The following is an 18,206-nucleotide window of genomic DNA, read 5'->3' on the forward strand; positions in this document are numbered from 1 at the left end:
GCAGGAGTGCGCGGCTGGTCGCATGCCGGATTTACTGTGCCGACGAGTTGCTGGCTGGCTGGAAGTTTGCTGATGCGCATTCCTCACGCTCCGCCGCTCCGGGCGCCCGGCCAGGCGATAGCACCACACAGACACACCGCAACACCACACTCGCGATGCAGAGCCGCAGCACACCTGCAGGAAGACAAAGAAGATGACCAGCGCCCACGCATGAGCACCAGAGGGCAGAGGCCACCGCAGAGAAATTGCAAACAGTATGCAGCAAAGCAATGGCCGCGCGCAGTATGACAAGCAGGGGCGAAAACAGACGCGGCAAGGCAGAAAAGGGAGCCCGAATTTATGGTTTTGGACTTAGTCATAAGCCGGTTTGAGGACGCCAATGGACAGGGAGTACGGTCCCAATGACGGCCACACCTGTAGCCCGTCGGCTGACGGTAACAGCCGGCCGTGCAGCCACACACCACGTGCACAACGTCCATGCCGCCGCTTTCGACGGCAACACAAGCAGTCAAGCTGCACCATGCAATACGTACGGTATGTCAGAGATGCCATACAATATAAGAACTCTGAGCCATCCTGCCTATCGCTACGCCTACAGGGCCCTCCACGGGTGCGACATGCCCCCACTGTATTGGGCCATTCGTGGCTCTCGCCAACGCGGCGTCCCCACACGCTCTCCTAAAGCTCTACAATTTTGAGCATGCAATTAACGCCCACACAATACAGCCAGGAAGAGGTGAATCCCCCGTCACAGCTCACGAATTGTTCCGCCTCGCCGGTGGCGGGAACTGTATATGTAAGCCACCGGCAGGGAATACGGTAAGACTTGACTTCCACAAAGCTTCAGAATGTTGAACCTGCACAACCCACGTCCAACAACTGAACGTTCCTTTGCAACCTTTGTACTGTCATCACACCACCACACGCCACACACAGCGTACCCACCAGCACCATTCCCGCCGCCCCAAAGCCTAATACCACCACACGACATCCAGGCCTAGACTCCCACCGCCACGACGTGATCACCCTTACCCCCAGCCCCGCCCCAATCACCACGCCGAGACACCCGCGCCCATGCCCGAGCCTGCTGGCGCTGTCGCCCCCAGGAAGTCAGCTGCGGGGTTCTCGGACTTGAGCGCGGTGCGCGGCCGCATGGCGCTGCTGGGTGGCGGCGCCGCCAGCAGGTCATCCAGGCGCCCCATGGCCTCCGTCACGCGGTCAAAGCGCTCCAGGTCCGCCCCCGCACTCACGCCATGCGCCTGTCAGTCGCAGTAGCGGAAGAAGGATTGGAAGGAGGGAGAGGGCGGGAGGGAGAGGGTAAGCGCCGACACCGCAGTTGAGGTGGATGGCAGCATTGGCCAGGGAGGGGTGAAGGGAATGCGGGGCATCGGCACTTGTTAGCAGAGGCGTGGGGCCTGAAGTGTGGCAACCAACCTTGACAGACGCGAAGTCGACGCCGCCGCCGGCGCCCCCCAGCAACGACGACAGCATTGCCTCATTGGCGGCCGCCGCCTCCTTGCGTCGCTCCGCGGGGGTCACAGGCCGCGCGCCGTACGACTCCGCGGCGAGACCGAACCCACCTCCGCCTCCGCCGCCGCCCAGGGGAGTTGTGCGTGTCAAGCCCGACTCATGCGGCGTCGAGGCCGTGAGGTTCGGGCCTTGCGGCGGCGCCTGCATGCCGCCACGCCCAAAGGAGCCCTTTCCAGATGACCCCTGGTGCTGCAGCCCTCTCCCGCCGCCAGCACCGGCCGCGCTGCCAGCTGCCAACCCATCAAAATTGGCTCCACCGCCGCCGGTGCCGCTCAGGGATTGGGAGTGGTAGCCTGCAGCACCGTGTGACACGTGCGCGGCCCCGAGGCCGCCGCCCAGCGAGCCTGGCGTGCTGTGGTGGTGCTGCTGCTGCTGCTGCTGCTGCTGCTGCCCCTCCAGCGGCGCCAAGCTCGAGCCCGCGGCACCGCCAGGGCGGTTGCCCGGCCGCGCGCCAGGCAGCGGGATGTGCGAGGCAAATGCAAAGACCGCCTGCTCGCCGCTGGCGGAGTGGCCGGCGCTGCCGCTGCCGCCTGCGCCGGGAGCCGCGCCGCTGGCTGTGCCTGCAGCGGAGCCGACAGCTGAGCCAAACCCGGTGCCGCCACCTGCAGCGTGCCGCGGCGGGGACGCCGCCGCGGCTAGCAACTGCGCCTCTAGCTGCGCCGCGGAGTTCCGCAGCGCGGGGTACGCGGTCGGTGCGGCCGCCTGCGGGGCCTGCGGCTGCTGCGCGAAACGCGAGTGTGTATGATGCCCGCCTGCCTCCGCAGCAGCCACGCTCAGGCTGTGCTGGGAAACCGAGGGAAGCGAGCCGGGAATGCCCGCGGCGCCGTGTGGCGCCGACACCGAGCTCTGCCGCGACCCGACCGGTGACTCCACGAGCCACGTGAGATTCGTCTTGCTGTTGATGCCCAGGCTGGCAGCGGCGGCGGCCGCGGCCGCCTGGTGGCCGGCGGCGCCGGCGCCGCTCCCTGGCCCGCCCAGCGGTGCCAGGCGCGGCTTGGCGCCTGCAGTAAAGCTGGCTTCCCCGTGAACACCACTGCTGCCGCCGCCTGGCAGTGCGCTCATGTCGTGTGGGAACTGCGACTGGTGCGGATGGTGCGGCTGCGCCGGCCAGCCACCGCCGCCAATGCCCATGCCCATGCCCATGCCGCCTCCTTGCGAAGGCGGCGTGGTGGCTCCCAGGCCCAGGCCCAGGCCCAGGCCGCCTGCCGACTTGAGCCGGTTGCGTTCCTGAAGCTCCCGCAACCGAGTCGCCGCGTCCTTGGTCTCCTCCGCTTCCTTCTTCTTAGCGTCAATGATGCTGACGGCGCTGGGCCCTGATGCCGCGGGCGCGGGCGGCAACGGCTCATCCAGGCGCACCGGCGCAGGCCGCGGATCGAATGGACTGGCACTGAAGGCCGGGCGAGCTGCGCCCACACCGCTGCCGAGGCTCGCGCTGGGACCAGAGGAGACACCCAGGCGGCTGGGCCCGGGCCCTGAGGGACCTGTGGCTGAGCCCGCGGCGGCGAGGCGGCTGCGCAGCGGCGAAGGCGGCGCGGCGGCGGGCGGCGCGCCGACGGCGATCACGCTGCCGCCGGCAGTTCGCGGCCGCAAGATTGCGTTGGAGTTGGGGTCCTCCTCCTGCGCAATGGAATCATAGGCTTGCGTGTTTGCTGTTTCTGAAGACACGCCTGCTAGCACTCCAAAGCTTATCCCACCAAGCACCTTCCTTTTAACCTTCCTCCCCAGCGTGCTTTAGTGCCTACTTTCACGCCAAAGTTACCTCGTCGCTGGGTGCATTCTCATCAGCGTCTTCTCCATCGTCGCCCCGGTTGCGCCTGCCCCGCCGCGGCGCGGGCTCCGGCGCCAGCTTGCCCTTTTTTGCAGACGTCACCACCAACCCGTTCGCGTAGAGGTTTTCCGGGTCCTTGACACCGCTCTTGGGACGTCCCTTGCCGTTTGTAGCGCTTTTTGGTCGCGGCTTCGGCGCGGCTGTGCGGGTGGTGACGCTGCGACGGTCACCACCGCCCATGGGCAGGCAGCCGCACAGCATTGTGCCGTGAGGTGCTGCTGCCTCGGCCTCAAGCTAGAATGGCTGGCGTCACGCTTTCCAGCGCGCACAGAAACTCTGGCTTCTAGCTCCACATTTTGCCGAGCGGAACGTGTACACGTGTGGAGGGCCTGTGCGGGGTTGCGGATGGTCAGGGGCGCTTGGGCCGACGCGCAAAAGCGACCGTAAAGAGCGCACTGTACATGCTGATGATCCTGTGTCGAATGTGACGGTTACATGGCATTGCTGCACGTCCCCACGCGACACTGAAGCTCGGCAGAAGCTTTCATGCTTCATGCGCATGTCCGCGGCATTGCCCGGCTTTCCCCAGATGTGCTGCTTATGCTTAGCCAATGCATGCTTGACACAGCCGCAGCCACCAGAGCTACTCGCGACTGCTTTGGTAGACTTCGCGAGGCACTATTGAACAGCGACAGGTGCATAGAAGCTGTCGCTTATGATTCCATCAGTGATTACCTGCTTATACAACGCTGCTAGCAGACTCAGGGCTCCTCCAGCTGCTCCTCTCACTCGGCAGCACGCGGCTGACAGCAAGAGCTCCCGGGTACAAATGCAATACAATAGTGGTAAATGGAAGTACGTGTCAAAGCTGGTTAAGGGGACTGGCAAGTCGACGAGCTGCAGCGATTTTACAGTCTTAGCTGAAGCGGATAATGGGTTCTGTAATGAAACCTTTATATACGATCAGGATGAATTGTAAGTGCGGAAGCCCTGGTTAAATGGCGAGCTCGAAGGATGGATGCCAACTCCCTGGTCAGGTAAATAGGCCTCGCTGTCTGGAGGAGGTGATGGTAGCGCTGCGCTACACGCTGATAAACAGCATCCTTGTCTTCCGTGTATTGAGTGATAAGCGCGAGGTGCCCCCTCCCGTGTCCTGCCCATGTACCTTTTTCCCTGCCTCTTTTGGCCGACGGCCACACGTGGTGACAGAACCCAGACTCTGTCAGCGTTTCTGCATGCATGGCCTCCATCTTGGCACACCAACAGCAGTCCTAAAGCACATGTCTCCGCATACTGCGGCGCAACCAAACAGGTAACACCGTGGCGCGGCCATGCCGTCAACGCACAGCCGACCCCGCAAGAGCCCAAGCAAGGAGGTGGTCGCAGCCTCACACGATGTGGTCACAGGCACCACTAGGCCAGGTGAGGGCTGAGTGCAATGGCTAAGCACAGCCACGGAGCCACCACAGCCACACAGCGGTCAAACGATGCTGCCTACCAAATGCGACGCTCGTCCACAGCCCCCCAATCATATAACGGCTGGTTTTAGGCGGCCTCAACTTGAGCACAACACTCTCTTCCTCCACATGGCCTTGCCTGTTCCCTCCGCTCTGCTTTGCGTATGCATACCGTCGCTGGGCCCGACGTCGCAGCCACTGCAGCCTCTTGCAACCATTGCCACAGTTGGATACCGGCATTCACCGTATACCGTACTCTAAAAGAACCCGCCCTTCTTTGGCGGGGGTGGCGCGAAATCCTCGTCCAGGTCCTCCAGGTCCTCCCGTCCACCTGCCGGCGGCCTGCTCACTTGCGGCGGCGGCAGCGGCGCCGCCGCTGCAGAGGTCTCCTGCTTCAAGTCTTGCCTGAAGCCTAGCAATGAGTCCTCGTCACTGTCCTTGGGCGCCGCGCGCGCAAACACGCGCGGCCCAGCCAGCGGTGCCAGTGGCGCCGGCGCCGCGAAAGCGGTAGGAGGCAACGCGGCTGGCGCAAGCGGCGGCGGCGCCGCTGGCGCTCCGAGTGGCGCCAGCTGCGGCCGCGACAGCGGCGGCAAGCCACCTGCAGGCGGGGGCAGCGGCGCCGCGCCGCCACCGCCGCCGCCGCCGCCAAGCAGCTCCAAACCGCCGCGTTTGGGTGCAAGCGGTGGCGCATCCATTACAGAAGCCGGCTGGTGTGCCGGTGGTGCCGGTGGCGGTGCTGGTGGCGGCGGCGCTGCGTGTACCGTTGGTGTATGCACTACAGCTGGAGGTGGGGGCGGCGGCACCTGAGGTGGTGGCACATAAGCCAGCGGTACCGGCGCGGGTGCGGATGCTGGCGGAGGTGCGTGTGCTGACGCGGGTGCTGGTGGAGATGCGGGTGCTGGCGGAGGGGCTGCGCTCCTCACAGGCTGCATGAGCTCCTCTCCAGGCGCCGCCAGCACCAGCGGCGGCGGCGGTGGCGGCGCCGCGTGCGCCTGGGGCGGCAGAGCCGAAGCCGGAGGTGGCGGTGCTCCGGCTGCTGGCGGCTGTTGCGCATAGGCCGGCGGCGGTGGTGCCCCGTGGGGCGCCGGTGCAGAGCCGGGAAAGCCGGGCGGCGCTTGCGGCTGACCATGCTGCCCTGGCTGTGGTTGGTAAGGATACGGCCCGGGCGGAGGTGGCGGCGGCGGCGGCGGCGGCGGGTGCTGGCGGTCGTTGCCGTACGGGCCTGCTGCCCCCGCAGCCGCGGGACCCGGTGCACCAGGATAGCTGCCGGCACCGGGAGGATATCCGCTCGGCCCGGGCGGCGGCGGCCCGGGCGGCATCTGGTGTGGCGCTGCCGCTGCGGCTGCCTCCGGCGCAGGCGCAGGGGCGGCCTTCTTGAAGAACCGCGAAAACATGCTCTTCTTCTGAGGTAGCGGCGCCGCTGCCCCCGCTTCCGGTCCTGCACCCTGTGCTGGCGGCAGCAGCTGGCCCTGCGGCCCCATGCCTGGTGGCGGCGGCGGCGGCGGCGGCTGCAGGTGCGGCGGCAGCGGTCGACCGTCAGGTCCTAGCTGGGGCGCGTACTGGGGCTGCATGCCTGGTGGAGGCGGCGGGTAGGGGTGGTTGGGGTCGTGTGGCGGGAAGGTATCAGCAGGACCTGGCGCCTGGTAGGACTGCGGCTGTGACTGCTGCAATGGCGGCTGCTGGTGCTGCGGCGGGAAGGTCTGCGGGTTGTGCGGGTCATTGTGCTGCCCCCCCGCGGCGGCGGCTGCCGCTGCGCCGGCTGCCGCCGCGGCGACCCCAGCCGCCGCAAGCACCGCACCCGGCGGCGGGGCACTGGACACCTGATATGCGGTCTCGTACTGCGGATCCATTGGTTGTGGCGGCGGAGGCGGAGGCGGAGGCGGCGGCGCCGCAGCCGCTGCTGGCGGCGTGGCCTGTGCGCCTGGATAGCCGCCTGGTGCCCCGTCTAGCCCATGCGGTGTCACTCCCGGCGCCATGGGCGGCAGTGCACCGAGGTGCCCTCCGGGCGTCTGGCCGGGTCCCAGTGGGCCGCCCTGACCCGGGGCGGGACCGAAGGAAGGACTCGTGCGTATGGGCGGCGGGCGTGAGGACACCGTGCGCGCCATCTCCAGCCCAACACCAGCAGGAGCTTGCTGCAAGTGCGCCGCCGGCGGCGCCGCTGGCGGCATGGACGGGTGAGACAGGGGCTCCAAATGCGGTGCGCCGGCACGCATGGAAGGCGCGTGGTTCACGTCTGATGGCGGCGGGTGCGAGTTGTGCGCCGCTACTGCGCCCGCTGCCGCTGCAGCTGCGGCGCCCGTAGCCGCGCCTACGCCGGCTGCAGCCACAGCCATGCCCGCTAGATTGGCCTGTTGCGGCGGCATGGGGGCTTGCATGGGCTGCGGCACTGTGCCGGGTATGGGCGCTGCCTGCTCCTTGTCATTGGGGGCGTACATGTCGGGGTTATCCCATTTGTTGTCCTGCAGGGGGCAGAAGCAGATACGGCACAGCCGCGTTGGAACTACAGCAGCAGTAGCAGCAGCATTGAGGCCAGCTGGTGCAATGCCGGGCTGCCAGCGCGCGGCACAACACGCGTTCTGCGGGGCTGGCAGACACATACGCAAAATTCAAGCGCCGCGCTGTGTGCCGCGCTGTGTGCCGCCATGTAGCATGAATACACACACACACACACATACGCATACATCTGGGCGAGTTTTCGATTTGTTTTTAAGCACACATACACACAGTCCTGCGTGTTCTTCCCGTGTGCTCTCTAACACACAAACACACACACACACACACACACACACACACACACACACACACACACACACACACACACACACACACACACACACATGCACATGGGGTTTCGGCTTCGTGCCTCATCGTGCGCGATCAGCGTCTCCATAACCGCCGCCCGCCACGGACGCCCATGCGGCCTAGCGATATTTGTCTCTTCGTTGCCTCTGACTCGCCCCCTTTTTCCGGACATTCGTATAGTTAGTGGGATGCGTGTTAGGTCGCTAGGTAGCATGCCTGTTGCACGCCGCCCTCTTCACCGTTGCCATTTTGCATGCCCGTGACACTTCTGTGCTGCCGCCCTATGCTTTTACTTCTCTCTCTCGCTTATAGGTAAGACTGGCAATGGACCATGGACGAGACACCGGGGATTAGGCGTGCCCGGTAAACGTTGTAGCGCGTCGCCGACGCGGAGCATGGCAGCGCATGCGGGCGCACCTCGGAGACGAGGCTGAATGCCAAACGCCCGGGTAGGGGGTTCCAGGCAACATATGCGGGTGAGTATACTCAAGGTGACAACTGGGGCAACATCGACAAAACGCGGAGCTCGGTAACCGGCGTCGGTATTTGTTGGTAACTGCGCGCGCGTGTATGGCGGAATTTTGTTCCGTTTGATTCTTTGTTTAACACACACACACACACACACACACACACACACACACACACACCGTGAGGCGGGTGGAGTAGGCTTTCAGCAACATGGCGGGCGGCACCATGGCCAGCTCCTTGGGCAGCGCCTGGGCCATGTGGGCGGCGGCGGAGTCCCCGCGCGGCGCCACTGCGGCATGGCCGCGGCCGCTGTGAGCACGGAGCGGAGCAATGGACCAGTTAAGAAACCGGGTTATCAGCACACCCGATCCCCTCGGTCTGACACATGCTACGTGCGCCCCTCTCCACCATCCACACACACGTATACGTCACTGCCTCCTTTCCTCCTCACCCGCTGCGGCAGCACCACCACCAGCTCAGCATGAGGCAGCCGGCGCAGATGGCCAGAGCCACCACGCCCGCCACCACCATCAGCAGGATCTGCCACCACAGCAGCTCGGTGCTGTTGCTGGCGGGCGCGGCGGGCGGCGGCACGTATGGCTCCAGGCGGCCTGGCGGGAGGGCAGCGGCACACCGACGGGATGTGATTGGAACACGGGTGCCGCCACATACCGGTAGCGATTACAGCACAGCATATATACGGTAATGAGCACCGCAGTTGTAGAGCCCCATATATGTGTGTGCACGTGTGAAGGGAACCGAAACACGCGCGTGCCATCCCATGCATGCTACACACGTGTACATATGCGTGTCAGTCAGTCATGGCGGCCAGCCACGCACCGGTGATGCGCACATCGCACAGCGTGGAGTTGCCCCAGGGCTGCCGCGGCGCGCCGTAGCTGCCGTACACCGAGGCGATCAGCACCAGACACAGCTCCTTGCTGTTGGTCTCCGCGCCCCGCCAGTCCTGCAAACCATTCAAAACATGCGGTACATGGAGACACGTCATGGCAAGTGAGACGCCGCAGTCAGCTTTGACAGCAAGAAGGCTCCCGCAAACGCGTCAGAGGCATGTCATCCATCCCGCCCCTTCTATGCCGCGTGTCCAGCACCCTCCTCACCGCAGCCTCCGCCAGCAGCAGACCCTGCCAGCTGCCCCACGGCGTCCTTGTAGTTCCAGAATGAATCACCCCATCCCCTCTCGACCACCCTCAATCGCCCCTCACCTGACTGCAGGTGGTTTTGTTGATGCAGCTCATCACGGCAGCATAGGGACGCGCGGGCGGGCACTCCGCCGTTATGAGCTCGCCCGTGTAAAGAAAGCTGCCGGAGAAGGATCCGGAGGAAACCCATTGGCTTAGCAGGCTGGCATTGGCCGCGGCAGCGGGCGCTGGCGGCAGAGGTGATGGTGGCGGCGGCGAGGTGGCCGGCGGCGTGGCTAGGGGCGAGGAGGGGAGCGAGGGCGGGGGAGGTGGCGACGCGGGCGGGGGAGAGGGGCGTGTGGCAAGCCACAGCGTGCACTCCGATTGGAAGGCAACGTAGGCGTAGACGGGCAGCGGGTCGCACCAGAGTGCGTAATTCAGTGTGTAAAACCCGCAGCCTATGGCGGTGGGGGCTCCTGTGACGCTCAGACTCTGCAGCGTGAAGGCTTCCGCTGTTGTGAAGCTGGCGGTGAAGGCCAGCAGAAAGAGCAGCGGCCACAGCGCGGGGTTTGGGCGCGCTAGCCGACGGCTGCACGGAAGGGAGGCCACTATGCCACCCGAGCTGTCAGGCGCACGGCTCCACCCGGCTTGCCGCCAGCACGGCCCCCTTGTCAATGCCGCATCTGTCAGGGTCAGAGTCAGAGGTCCGCTGGCGCCCGCGTTCGCGCAACATTCGGCCTGAAGGCGTGTCATCGTGTCGACTGCCTTGCCGCTAAAAAGCCGTATGCCTGAACCACAGCACCACGGCACTATCGTCCTAGCTTCATGATATTTGGCCTCCCCGGGCTGTCAATTTCGGGAGGTATGAGTTGGGTCAGCAGCCGGAAAACCGTAACGGCCTTTCAGCTTTATAAGTTTGCCTAACTGTAGAAGATGTATTGTAAGTACTGCAAAAGTTTGTTCTGTTGCGCCGTGGTGCTTCCTGCTTATGAACGTTATTCAGCATTGACTTCTCGCCCTGGTTTGTATACAGATGTGGCTCATACACAGATAATAGATTATACATAGGAATGTTGCACAGCATTGAGGGACATACCTAGCTAAAGGCTCCCGAATTGCACACTTGTCATGGCGTACTATCAGCCGCAGCCAGCCCTGCGCCAGGAACCGATTCGGGATGCCTCAAAATGCGCAGTGCTGTTCATAGGTGAGGTTGGGGCGTGTCGGGGCCTCCAAAAAAGCTCGTTGTGCCCCGGGGAGGAATGGGAAAGGATTCCGACCCCCGCGGAGTCGGAAGACCCGCCTATTCCCAAAACGAATGCACGGTCACCACTGTCCCGTGCGTGCCTTGCTGGCGCCCTCTCACTTCAACCGACGTGCAAAACTACAACTGCCATAGAGACGGCGCCATCTACAAGCAGGATGGCAGAACGGTGCGCCCACATCCACGCACTCCTTGCACGCGCAAGCACACACCCTGCCCCCTCGGCTCCTCCACGTCCCTGTACCACACACGCCACTACAGGCAGAGGGTCCGGGCGTGTCGTACTTCTTCTCCCGGCTGGAAGCCACGTGCGTCCCCGCCTGGACACGCCTGCGGGCGGCCTGCCGGGCCGCGGGCGTGGAGGTCATGTACACAGTCATCCAGTCGCTCACGGCCAACGGGCGGGACCGCGGCCTGGATTACGTCATCAGCGGCTTCCACGTGCCGCCCGGCAGCTGGGATGCGCAGGTGCGTGCGGGTCTGGGGGCAGGCGTGCGTATGTGTGTCAGCATGCTGCGTGTGGGTGCGGAGTTAGGGTGCGGACGGAGGGAAGGGAGAAGGAAGAGGAGGAAGGGGATGTGGTGTGCCATGGTGTTTGGAACGGGACACAGGGTGGCGAACTCCTGAGAGCGCGTGAGACTGCGTGGCATGTCCCCCGACCCTGACCGTAGCGTTCGCCATTCCAGACTGTGGTACCGGCCGAATGCTTTGGGTGGTCCCGAGCATCTAGCCGCAAACAGGCAGTGCGGATGTGGCGGGGTCGTGTGGGCCTCATTTGGAAGGAGTTGCCTCCCATGCGAGGTGCCAACCCCATGTAGGCCTCGCCCAGCTGCCTGACAAACAAGTGTGGAGAGTACCGCACGGTGGTGCAGTGCTCCCACCTCCACACCACTTGCCGCGCTCGATTGCTTGCCGCCACCGCAGATGATCGAGCAGCTGACGCCCGGCCCGGACGAAGTGGTGCTGCCCAAGACAAGCAGCTCCGTGTTCAACTCCACAAACATTGACTACAGTGAGTGCCACCCTGGCGCGGCGGCGCGTTGCCGCTCCTGCCACACCCCTGCCTCATGCCATACACCTACCTTACGCCACACCACGCCTCACACCACCCCCAGCGTCTTCTTCCTTCGTACTCACCACCTTGCTTCCAACCCTGCCCACTATGCATCCCACACAGCTTCTTGTTCTCGTGCTCCATGCCACCCCCAGTTCTGCGCGCCATGGGAGTACGACAGCTGGTGTTGGCGGGCTGCGTGACGGACCAGTGTGTGGCGCATGCGGTGATGGATGCCTGCGACCTGGGATACCTGGGTAGGTACGGACGACCGTAGTGCGGCGTGTAGCGTGTTTGCGTGTGTGCGTGTGTGTAAGGGGTGTCCGTGGCGGTGCTGGGCCAGAAATTTTGCATGGTTGTAGTTGGATAGGGTAGGGTTTTGGGGCTTGGGGTCTCGGGGGGGGGAGTGAGCGGTCCGGCGCTCCTCTTGATTTTGCCGCTGGCGCTTGAGGCCACCTGTGCCAGTAATGCTGGCTGTTTGCTCATGCCGCTACGACACTGCCTGCCTCACGAAACCATTTAAGCCACTCTCGCGTTTCGCCCTGCAGTGACGCTGGTGCCCGAAGCTACTGCCACCTACAGCCAGCAGCGCCAGGACGCGGCTCTGGCGGCTGTGGGTGGCTACTGCCGGCAGCGCAGTGTGGAGCAGCTGGAGGTCGAGCTGCACGCGCTGACACAGCAGCGGCCGCAGCAGGACCAGGGACAGCAGGGCCAGGCGGGGAGGAAGCGCGCGGCAGCGGGTCCCGCGGGCGGCTCCGGGGACGAATGAGGGCGGATTACTACCACTGCACTTCGTGATGTTTGTTAGGGTTTGCGCATGCACTACTGGGGCTAAGGCAGATTCGACTAACTCCGTTGAGTCGCGCTGGTTGAGTATTCTTGGCGCCGCCCGTTGTAAACGTAATGCTCTGACTCTGAGTACCTTTCTGCGTGCGGCGTTGGGCGCAAGTCAGCGCGCAAGAGTAGCGGGGATGTGACCTACGCCGTACCCCCCATTTTTTGCGTTGAACTCTTTTTTCTTGCCTTGTGCGGTGTCTAGAGGTGCAGTGAGGAGAGGGATAGCACGCGTTGTTAGGCGCCCGCGTTAAGGTGGCTGGGTTGATACCCGGGACCCGGGAGGGGAGGGCTCAGCCCATTTCCTGCCTCCCTAAGGCAGCCACCTCCTTGTTTGCATTGAACTAATCGTGTGAATAGCCCACCGCCGAACTTGGGGAGTAACGGGGCTGCCCTAGAAGCGTCTGATGTCGATGGGGTACACTAAGTACTTGCTTTCTCGGTTTCGCATTGTTGTCTTCAAAAGCATTGTCGATAGTACGCATGATGACGCTCCTTAGCGCTGTGCCGTGCGCTCCTCCGGTAGTCCTGATAACGGGCTGGATAGCTGTGGAGGCTGAGGTACTGAGGCTGGCAGGGGGAGAAACTTGATACCGAAGTCTTGCTTAGCTGCGATGTGTCGCCCTGGCGTCGGTAAGTTGGGGAACTCAGCAGAATAGGCGGCAGTACGGATAACCAAGCGTTGAAGGGGTTTGTCGGTGAAGGGGCTGCTGCTGCACGTCTCGCAGCTTAGACAGTTCTTCCTGCCCCTGGGCGGTGGATTGGCACAAGACAGTACATCAACCGTGGGGAGCAACAGTGTCCTCCAGGGGTGCGACATGCCCCCATGGTGTAAAAGGGCCATCCGTGGCTCTCGCCAACGCGGCGTCCCGACACGCAAACAATGTGTTAGCGGGCCTGCGTCCACTCGAAATTTGTCATGCAACCCGGGGACGGTTGGCAAGTATGCTTCGTCTGCTCAACACCCGGTAGTGCTACCGTATGGTGAATTGGTGATAAGCCTCCGCACCCCCACTGCCACGCAGGTGTACTTGCGGCTAATGCTTCGTGTACCTGTCTTCCATACTTCCAACACGGAACACTACCAACCCTCAACCTCTGCAGGCGTGGGAGACCACACACGCCGACACATCTCCGCTAAATCGCAACTCACTTTCTCAATCCCAAAGTTCACTGCGCTTTCTGTCTGGCCACACACGCACAAATTGCTTTTTGCCAGCCGTTCAGCGGACCAGAGCTTGCGCAGCTGGGCACCTCATGACGCATCCACACGCGCTTCACCGGCTAGCAATAATGTGCACACAGCTGATCCTCCAACTGTGTCAGAACTCAAAACCATTCCGTTCAGGCTTGCATCTTCCAGGGGTAGGTGGGCCGCCGCCGCAGGCGAGAAGGGCCCTACCCACGTTCTCGCCCACGGCATCCGGGGGCCCACGAGTGCCTTGTTTATAGCGTTAGGGGGGGGCTCCACCCCCCAAAACCCCCCAGAAACGGGTAGTTGGCGAGATTCGGGGACCGTACGCAGCCCCATGAGGCGAGAATGCACCCCCGAGATCGCCCAATCTTTCTCGCCCGAGGGCCTACATCGGGGCCCGCTTCTGGCCGCTCCCCGAAGTTGCAAGCCCTGAGATTTCCGTCCGACGCTGCTAGCTAGCACGGGCAGGACGCGGTCCTCCTCAACCTCGTCCGCGCACACCCCGTCCCTTTACTGCTGCGTCTGATGCGCGGGGACTACTGGGGAGCAGTGGCCCATTGAACCGCATCAACCGCATTCGCAGGCGGGATGGCAGCGGCTTCCGCCCATCCATCCATCCAGGCGCTGCTCATGCACCGTCGGCACCACCCTCAAACAGTGCCCTCCGTACCCGGCGCCTCCTCTGCACCCGGCGCCACCTCTGCAACCGCCTCGCCGCCTCCCACCTGCTCCACCTCCATCCCGGCTGCCAGCGGTTTCGCCGCGTCTGATGTGTCTGACGCGTGTGAGTCCTGCTGCTGCAGGCGCGCCAGCACGGACGCCGGGCCCTCCGACACGTCATCAGCTGAGACGCCGCCCTGGCACCCCTCCACAGACGGCTGCTGCGCCGCCTCCACCCCTGGCTGCGCCGCCGCGGCCACCACACCGCCACCCTGGCCCGCTGCGAGCGGCCCCCCTGGCCGTGCTGCTCCAGGCTTTGTGCCTCCAGCGACAGGGGGCTCCAACGCTGCTGCGCCGGGTTGCGTCATCGGCCCGGCTGCGGCCGGCTGCCCCAACTCCACCACGGCGGGCTGCCTTTACCCGACCGTGGCGGGCTGTGCCGGCTCCGCCGCGGCGGGCTGTGCCGGCCCCACTATGGCGGGCTGCGCCGGCCCGGCCGCGGCGGGCTGCCCTTGCCCCGCGCCGCTGCTCTGTAACATACAGCAGATGCGTGGTGGACAGGCACACATAAGAGCAAGTTCAATGCAACATTGCAGCACCGATTACACTTTCATCACAATAAAAAGAGCCAAGGTGCTGAGGAACAAGGCGCGTAACCATGCATCCCGGCAGTCAACCCGTGCAAGCTGTTGCTCACCTGTGCCCTTGCGGGATCCGCTCCCTCCATCTCCTCCTGCCTATAGTCGCGGTCCAGTAGCGCCTGGATGTTCTGCACTGCCTGCTCTGCCTCGGGACACGGTTCGCCGTGAGGGCAAGCTCTTTGATCGCGCGGAGCGGAAGGCCCTAATAGCAGCGATGCAAGCCACCCAGCAAGTGGCCCAGCAAGGGAGGCAAGAAGAGCAGCAGGCAGCTCAGGCAGCGCGGCAGCAGCGCCTGGATGTCCTGCACTGCCTGCTGCTCTTCTTGCCTCCGCTGCTGAGCCACCCGCTGGGTGGCTTGCATCGCTGCTACTAGGGCCTTCCGCTCCGCTATTAGGGCCTTCCGCTCCGCGCTATCAAAGAGCTTGCCCTCACGGCGCACCGTGTCCCGCTCCTGCAAGACGAAGTCGCCATGCACCGGGTCCTCCATGCGTAGCTGAGGCGCGGCAGGTGCCCTTGTGGTAACCAGTACAGCCGTTCGGAGCGTGTGCGTGTGCATCCCGCACCAAGGCTAACCGTACACAAGAATGTGAAAACACTCCGATGCATACCCCGCATGACAGCCAGCCTCCCGATAACCCGAGACTTCGTTGCAGATGCCCGACACCACTGCTCGCTTGGCACCCACCTCCTAGCGGACTGGCCATTGCACCCCGCGCATGTCTCTGAGGAACCTGTGGAATGAACGCGGAGTGAAATTGAACGCGCAAACGAGGTTGGTTGCAGGAGAGGATGCAGACCTGTCAACCGGGATAAGGGCTGCACGGTCAGCAGGCAGGTGCGCGTGCGTGATTGGGAGTTAGGAGCAGGAAGTCGGAGCGTCACGCGCATCTTGCATCATCCCCGGCCCGGCCCGGTCAAATTCCTGATAGGTCAGCCACGTACCGTACTTGTATGTGCCTAAGCTTACATGAGAAAGCTTTCAGGGCCCATGACCTAACCGACATCAGGCACCTCGTTTGGGTCAGGCACAACAACAACAACAACAACTGCCCCCCTGCCTCTTCCCCCCCCCCCCCGCCCCCATGCAGGCTGTACTGCGGCGGCTGCTGAGCCGGCAAGCATGTGTGTTGGTGGCTGTGGGCCATGCGTGCTGGACAGGTGGTGCGGAATAGCGCGGCGGCTGTGGACATTTCTTCGCTCCTGCGCCTGTCTACTGATGGGGGGACGTGGCCGTTGCAGGTGCTAACGTAGATGGCTCGGCAGATTGAGTCGCGCTAGGATGCGTGCGTTGGATGTCTAGGACGTTAAAACATGGCCGTGACGTGCACCATTGTTGGTGCGCGTGCACCGAGCCCGACGGGAAACCTGAGGGACAAGCGTGATGCTAGTAGTACCCCGGCGGACCAAAACCCAAACAGAGACACTCACGTTTGACGGCCCCGCTCCGTCGCCGCCCCTCGCTCGAGTCGCGCCGGCCTGCACATCAGAGCGGCAATTGCAAGAGTCTCGCTGGCTGGCGCCTGCTTCCCTCCCGCTACAGTGCCGACCCACCGAAGGCGGCGGACGCGGAGCGGCGCCTTCCATATTGGGGCGCACAGAGTGCGAGTCTGAATGTGAATGTTAGGTGGGTGGATGTACACTGCGAATCAGCAATAAGCTGGAGGTGGGTGCTTTACGTGCTTAGAGGTTTGAGTGAATGAAAGAAGCAGAGCCGCCGGCAGGGCTGGAGAGAAACGTTAGGCCTGCGCGATGGCCCGCGGGACCCTGATTGGCGCTCGCCGTTCCGACCCTTCTTTGCCGCTGCAGTCGCTTCTCTGTCGCAGGGTGCTGGGCTGCACCTCTGGGTTAGTTACAGCGCTGCGCAGGCGCGCTGTGGAAACGGGGAAGGTCCGCGGCCCCTCCTCCTCCGCCCAGGGCGCAAGCGGCGGCCTTTGCCGTGTCGGCACGGGTGCGGGAGCCCGCACTACCTGCACCGGCGCCCGCACCCGAGCCGGCACCCGCGCCCGCGCCCGCGCCCGCACCGACCCCATACCTGACGCACCTCCTGCTGTTTGCCTTCGGGGACACCGCCACGATCCTCAGCGGGAGCAACATGGTATGGCCTTGCCGCGCTTCGCGGCGCCTTGAGATAGAGCGGTGGAGGCGTTGCACACGCCTCGACGCTTTGCAGCGAACGACGAATGAAGCACATCATCGCGCTGCTAGTCTCCTGGTCTTGGCACCAAGGAGACGGTGCTGCACCCGCTGGCGCGAGGGGTGGCTGCACCCCGACTCCCCGAGTTGCTGAAGGCGGCGGCACGCACGCGACGACTTGGCCTACCTGAGTACATGGTGCGCGGATGCCGCCGGTGTCTGCGTGAGCCCCGCCGCCCCGCCGCCCGCATCCTGCTGGGGCTGAAGCCGTGATCCATGACTGCGGAGGCGGTGGTGGCGCTGGCAAGCGGCCCGGCTGTCAGGCCGCCGCTGCAAGCCCATCCTGACCAATTTCGTAATGGGCTGTGTCTGGGTGATCGAGGTGTGCCGGGCTGGGGACGCAGTGGGCGTGCGATGGGACAGTGTTAAGGCAGGTTGGTGAAGTCCCATATATAGGGTGCAGCTGATTCCCAGACCCCAGCAGATGGCAAACAATGTGCAACGGCAGTGCAGGAGCGCGCGGTTGGTCCCCTGGGCTGGGGACGCAATGGGCGTGTCGATGAGATGTGTGGAGCGGTGGTACCTCGGCGGCGGCACCCCCTCGTCTGGCGCTGCCTTTCCTGGGCGTGACGTGATGCCGGTGTTCTGGCGGAGGGGGGCGTGGCGGGCGGCGGAGGGCGGCGCGGCGCACACGCCGCACAGCTGCAGGTGCGGCATCCGCATAGTGGTTGGCGGTGCCACCGAGCCGTTGGTGCTAGGTGCTGGAGGACAGGGCGGCAGAGAATACGTGCGGTGGCCTCTGTAGCTTGAAGGCAGAGAGCGGAGGCTCACAAGGACAGCAGGATACCGGCGTACGGTATGTACGTGCTCCTCTCGCTGCATGTGACCATCCCAGCCAAGCATGCATGGGGCGAAATGCTCAAACGAACTCGCATTGGGGGATGGCGACGGGTGCTGGTACGTGGTCAGGATTTGGAACCCCACCTGAGCGGCTGGACAGCACGGCCCGGGCCTGGGCTACTATGTATATGCGGATTGGTGACAGCTGTTGATCATGCTAGGGTTGGTTGGGGGTGCCAAAACGCCATTGACCACTACCGCATCGCCGCCGCGTGCGTCGGCCACTCCGTGATTGCTGGCAGGGGTCGCTCGGATGGCCCTGCTGGGCCCTGATTCGGCGGCGTAGTTTGATGACTCTGTGGTCATGTTTATGGCTGAGGCACGGCACAGCACAAATCAACAACGTGCACTTAATGAG

The 18,206-nt window shown here is 64.1% G+C and overlaps 4 protein-coding genes across 6 annotated transcripts; 1 reads left to right on the forward strand and 3 right to left on the reverse strand.

Annotated features, from left to right (window-relative positions):
• Nucleotides 1-180: 180 nt before the first annotated feature.
• On the reverse strand, nucleotides 181-4,396 carry CHLRE_06g305400v5 (uncharacterized protein). Its single transcript, XM_043063689.1, has 4 exons — nucleotides 4,034-4,396; nucleotides 3,290-3,687; nucleotides 1,435-3,147; nucleotides 181-1,259 (listed from the first exon to the last, which is right to left on the reverse strand). Exons 2-4 carry the CDS (start codon nucleotides 3,557-3,559, stop codon nucleotides 1,050-1,052), a joined length of 2,193 nt encoding a protein of 730 aa, XP_042924395.1. The 5' UTR covers nucleotides 3,560-3,687; nucleotides 4,034-4,396; the 3' UTR covers nucleotides 181-1,049.
• A 64-nt stretch (nucleotides 4,397-4,460) lies between these two features.
• On the reverse strand, nucleotides 4,461-10,166 carry CHLRE_06g305450v5 (uncharacterized protein). Its single transcript, XM_043063690.1, has 5 exons — nucleotides 9,252-10,166; nucleotides 8,866-8,992; nucleotides 8,477-8,636; nucleotides 8,205-8,334; nucleotides 4,461-7,214 (listed from the first exon to the last, which is right to left on the reverse strand). The coding sequence occupies exons 1-5, from the start codon at nucleotides 9,918-9,920 to the stop codon at nucleotides 5,013-5,015; spliced, it is 3,288 nt and encodes a 1,095-aa protein (XP_042924396.1). The 5' UTR covers nucleotides 9,921-10,166; the 3' UTR covers nucleotides 4,461-5,012.
• A 100-nt stretch (nucleotides 10,167-10,266) lies between these two features.
• Nucleotides 10,267-13,178, forward strand: CHLRE_06g305500v5 (uncharacterized protein). Of its 2 annotated transcripts, XM_001691335.2 has the most exons (6): nucleotides 10,267-10,374; nucleotides 10,567-10,600; nucleotides 10,693-10,899; nucleotides 11,356-11,443; nucleotides 11,641-11,742; nucleotides 12,034-13,178. In XM_001691335.2, exons 1-6 carry the CDS (start codon nucleotides 10,355-10,357, stop codon nucleotides 12,252-12,254), a joined length of 672 nt encoding a protein of 223 aa, XP_001691387.1. In that variant the 5' UTR covers nucleotides 10,267-10,354; the 3' UTR covers nucleotides 12,255-13,178. The 2 variants fall into 2 exon arrangements, with proteins under 2 accessions (XP_001691387.1, XP_042924397.1); XM_043063691.1 differs by lacking the exon at nucleotides 10,567-10,600.
• Nucleotides 13,179-13,220: 42 nt separating this feature from the next.
• CHLRE_06g305516v5 (uncharacterized protein) lies at nucleotides 13,221-18,186 on the reverse strand. 2 transcript variants are annotated; one of them, XM_043063692.1, is made up of 5 exons: nucleotides 17,933-18,186; nucleotides 16,244-16,291; nucleotides 15,501-15,546; nucleotides 14,872-14,957; nucleotides 13,221-14,584 (listed from the first exon to the last, which is right to left on the reverse strand). In XM_043063692.1, exons 3-5 carry the CDS (start codon nucleotides 15,517-15,519, stop codon nucleotides 14,165-14,167), a joined length of 525 nt encoding a protein of 174 aa, XP_042924399.1. In that variant the 5' UTR covers nucleotides 15,520-15,546; nucleotides 16,244-16,291; nucleotides 17,933-18,186; the 3' UTR covers nucleotides 13,221-14,164. The 2 variants fall into 2 exon arrangements, with proteins under 2 accessions (XP_042924399.1, XP_042924398.1); XM_043063693.1 differs by lacking the exons at nucleotides 15,501-15,546; nucleotides 16,244-16,291; nucleotides 17,933-18,186 and having other exon boundaries at nucleotides 14,872-15,016.
• Between the last annotated feature and the right edge of the window lie 20 nt (nucleotides 18,187-18,206).

Source organism: Chlamydomonas reinhardtii, chromosome 6, assembly GCF_000002595.2.
Source record: "Chlamydomonas reinhardtii strain CC-503 cw92 mt+ chromosome 6, whole genome shotgun sequence".
Lineage (NCBI taxonomy): Eukaryota > Viridiplantae > Chlorophyta > Chlorophyceae > Chlamydomonadales > Chlamydomonadaceae > Chlamydomonas > Chlamydomonas reinhardtii.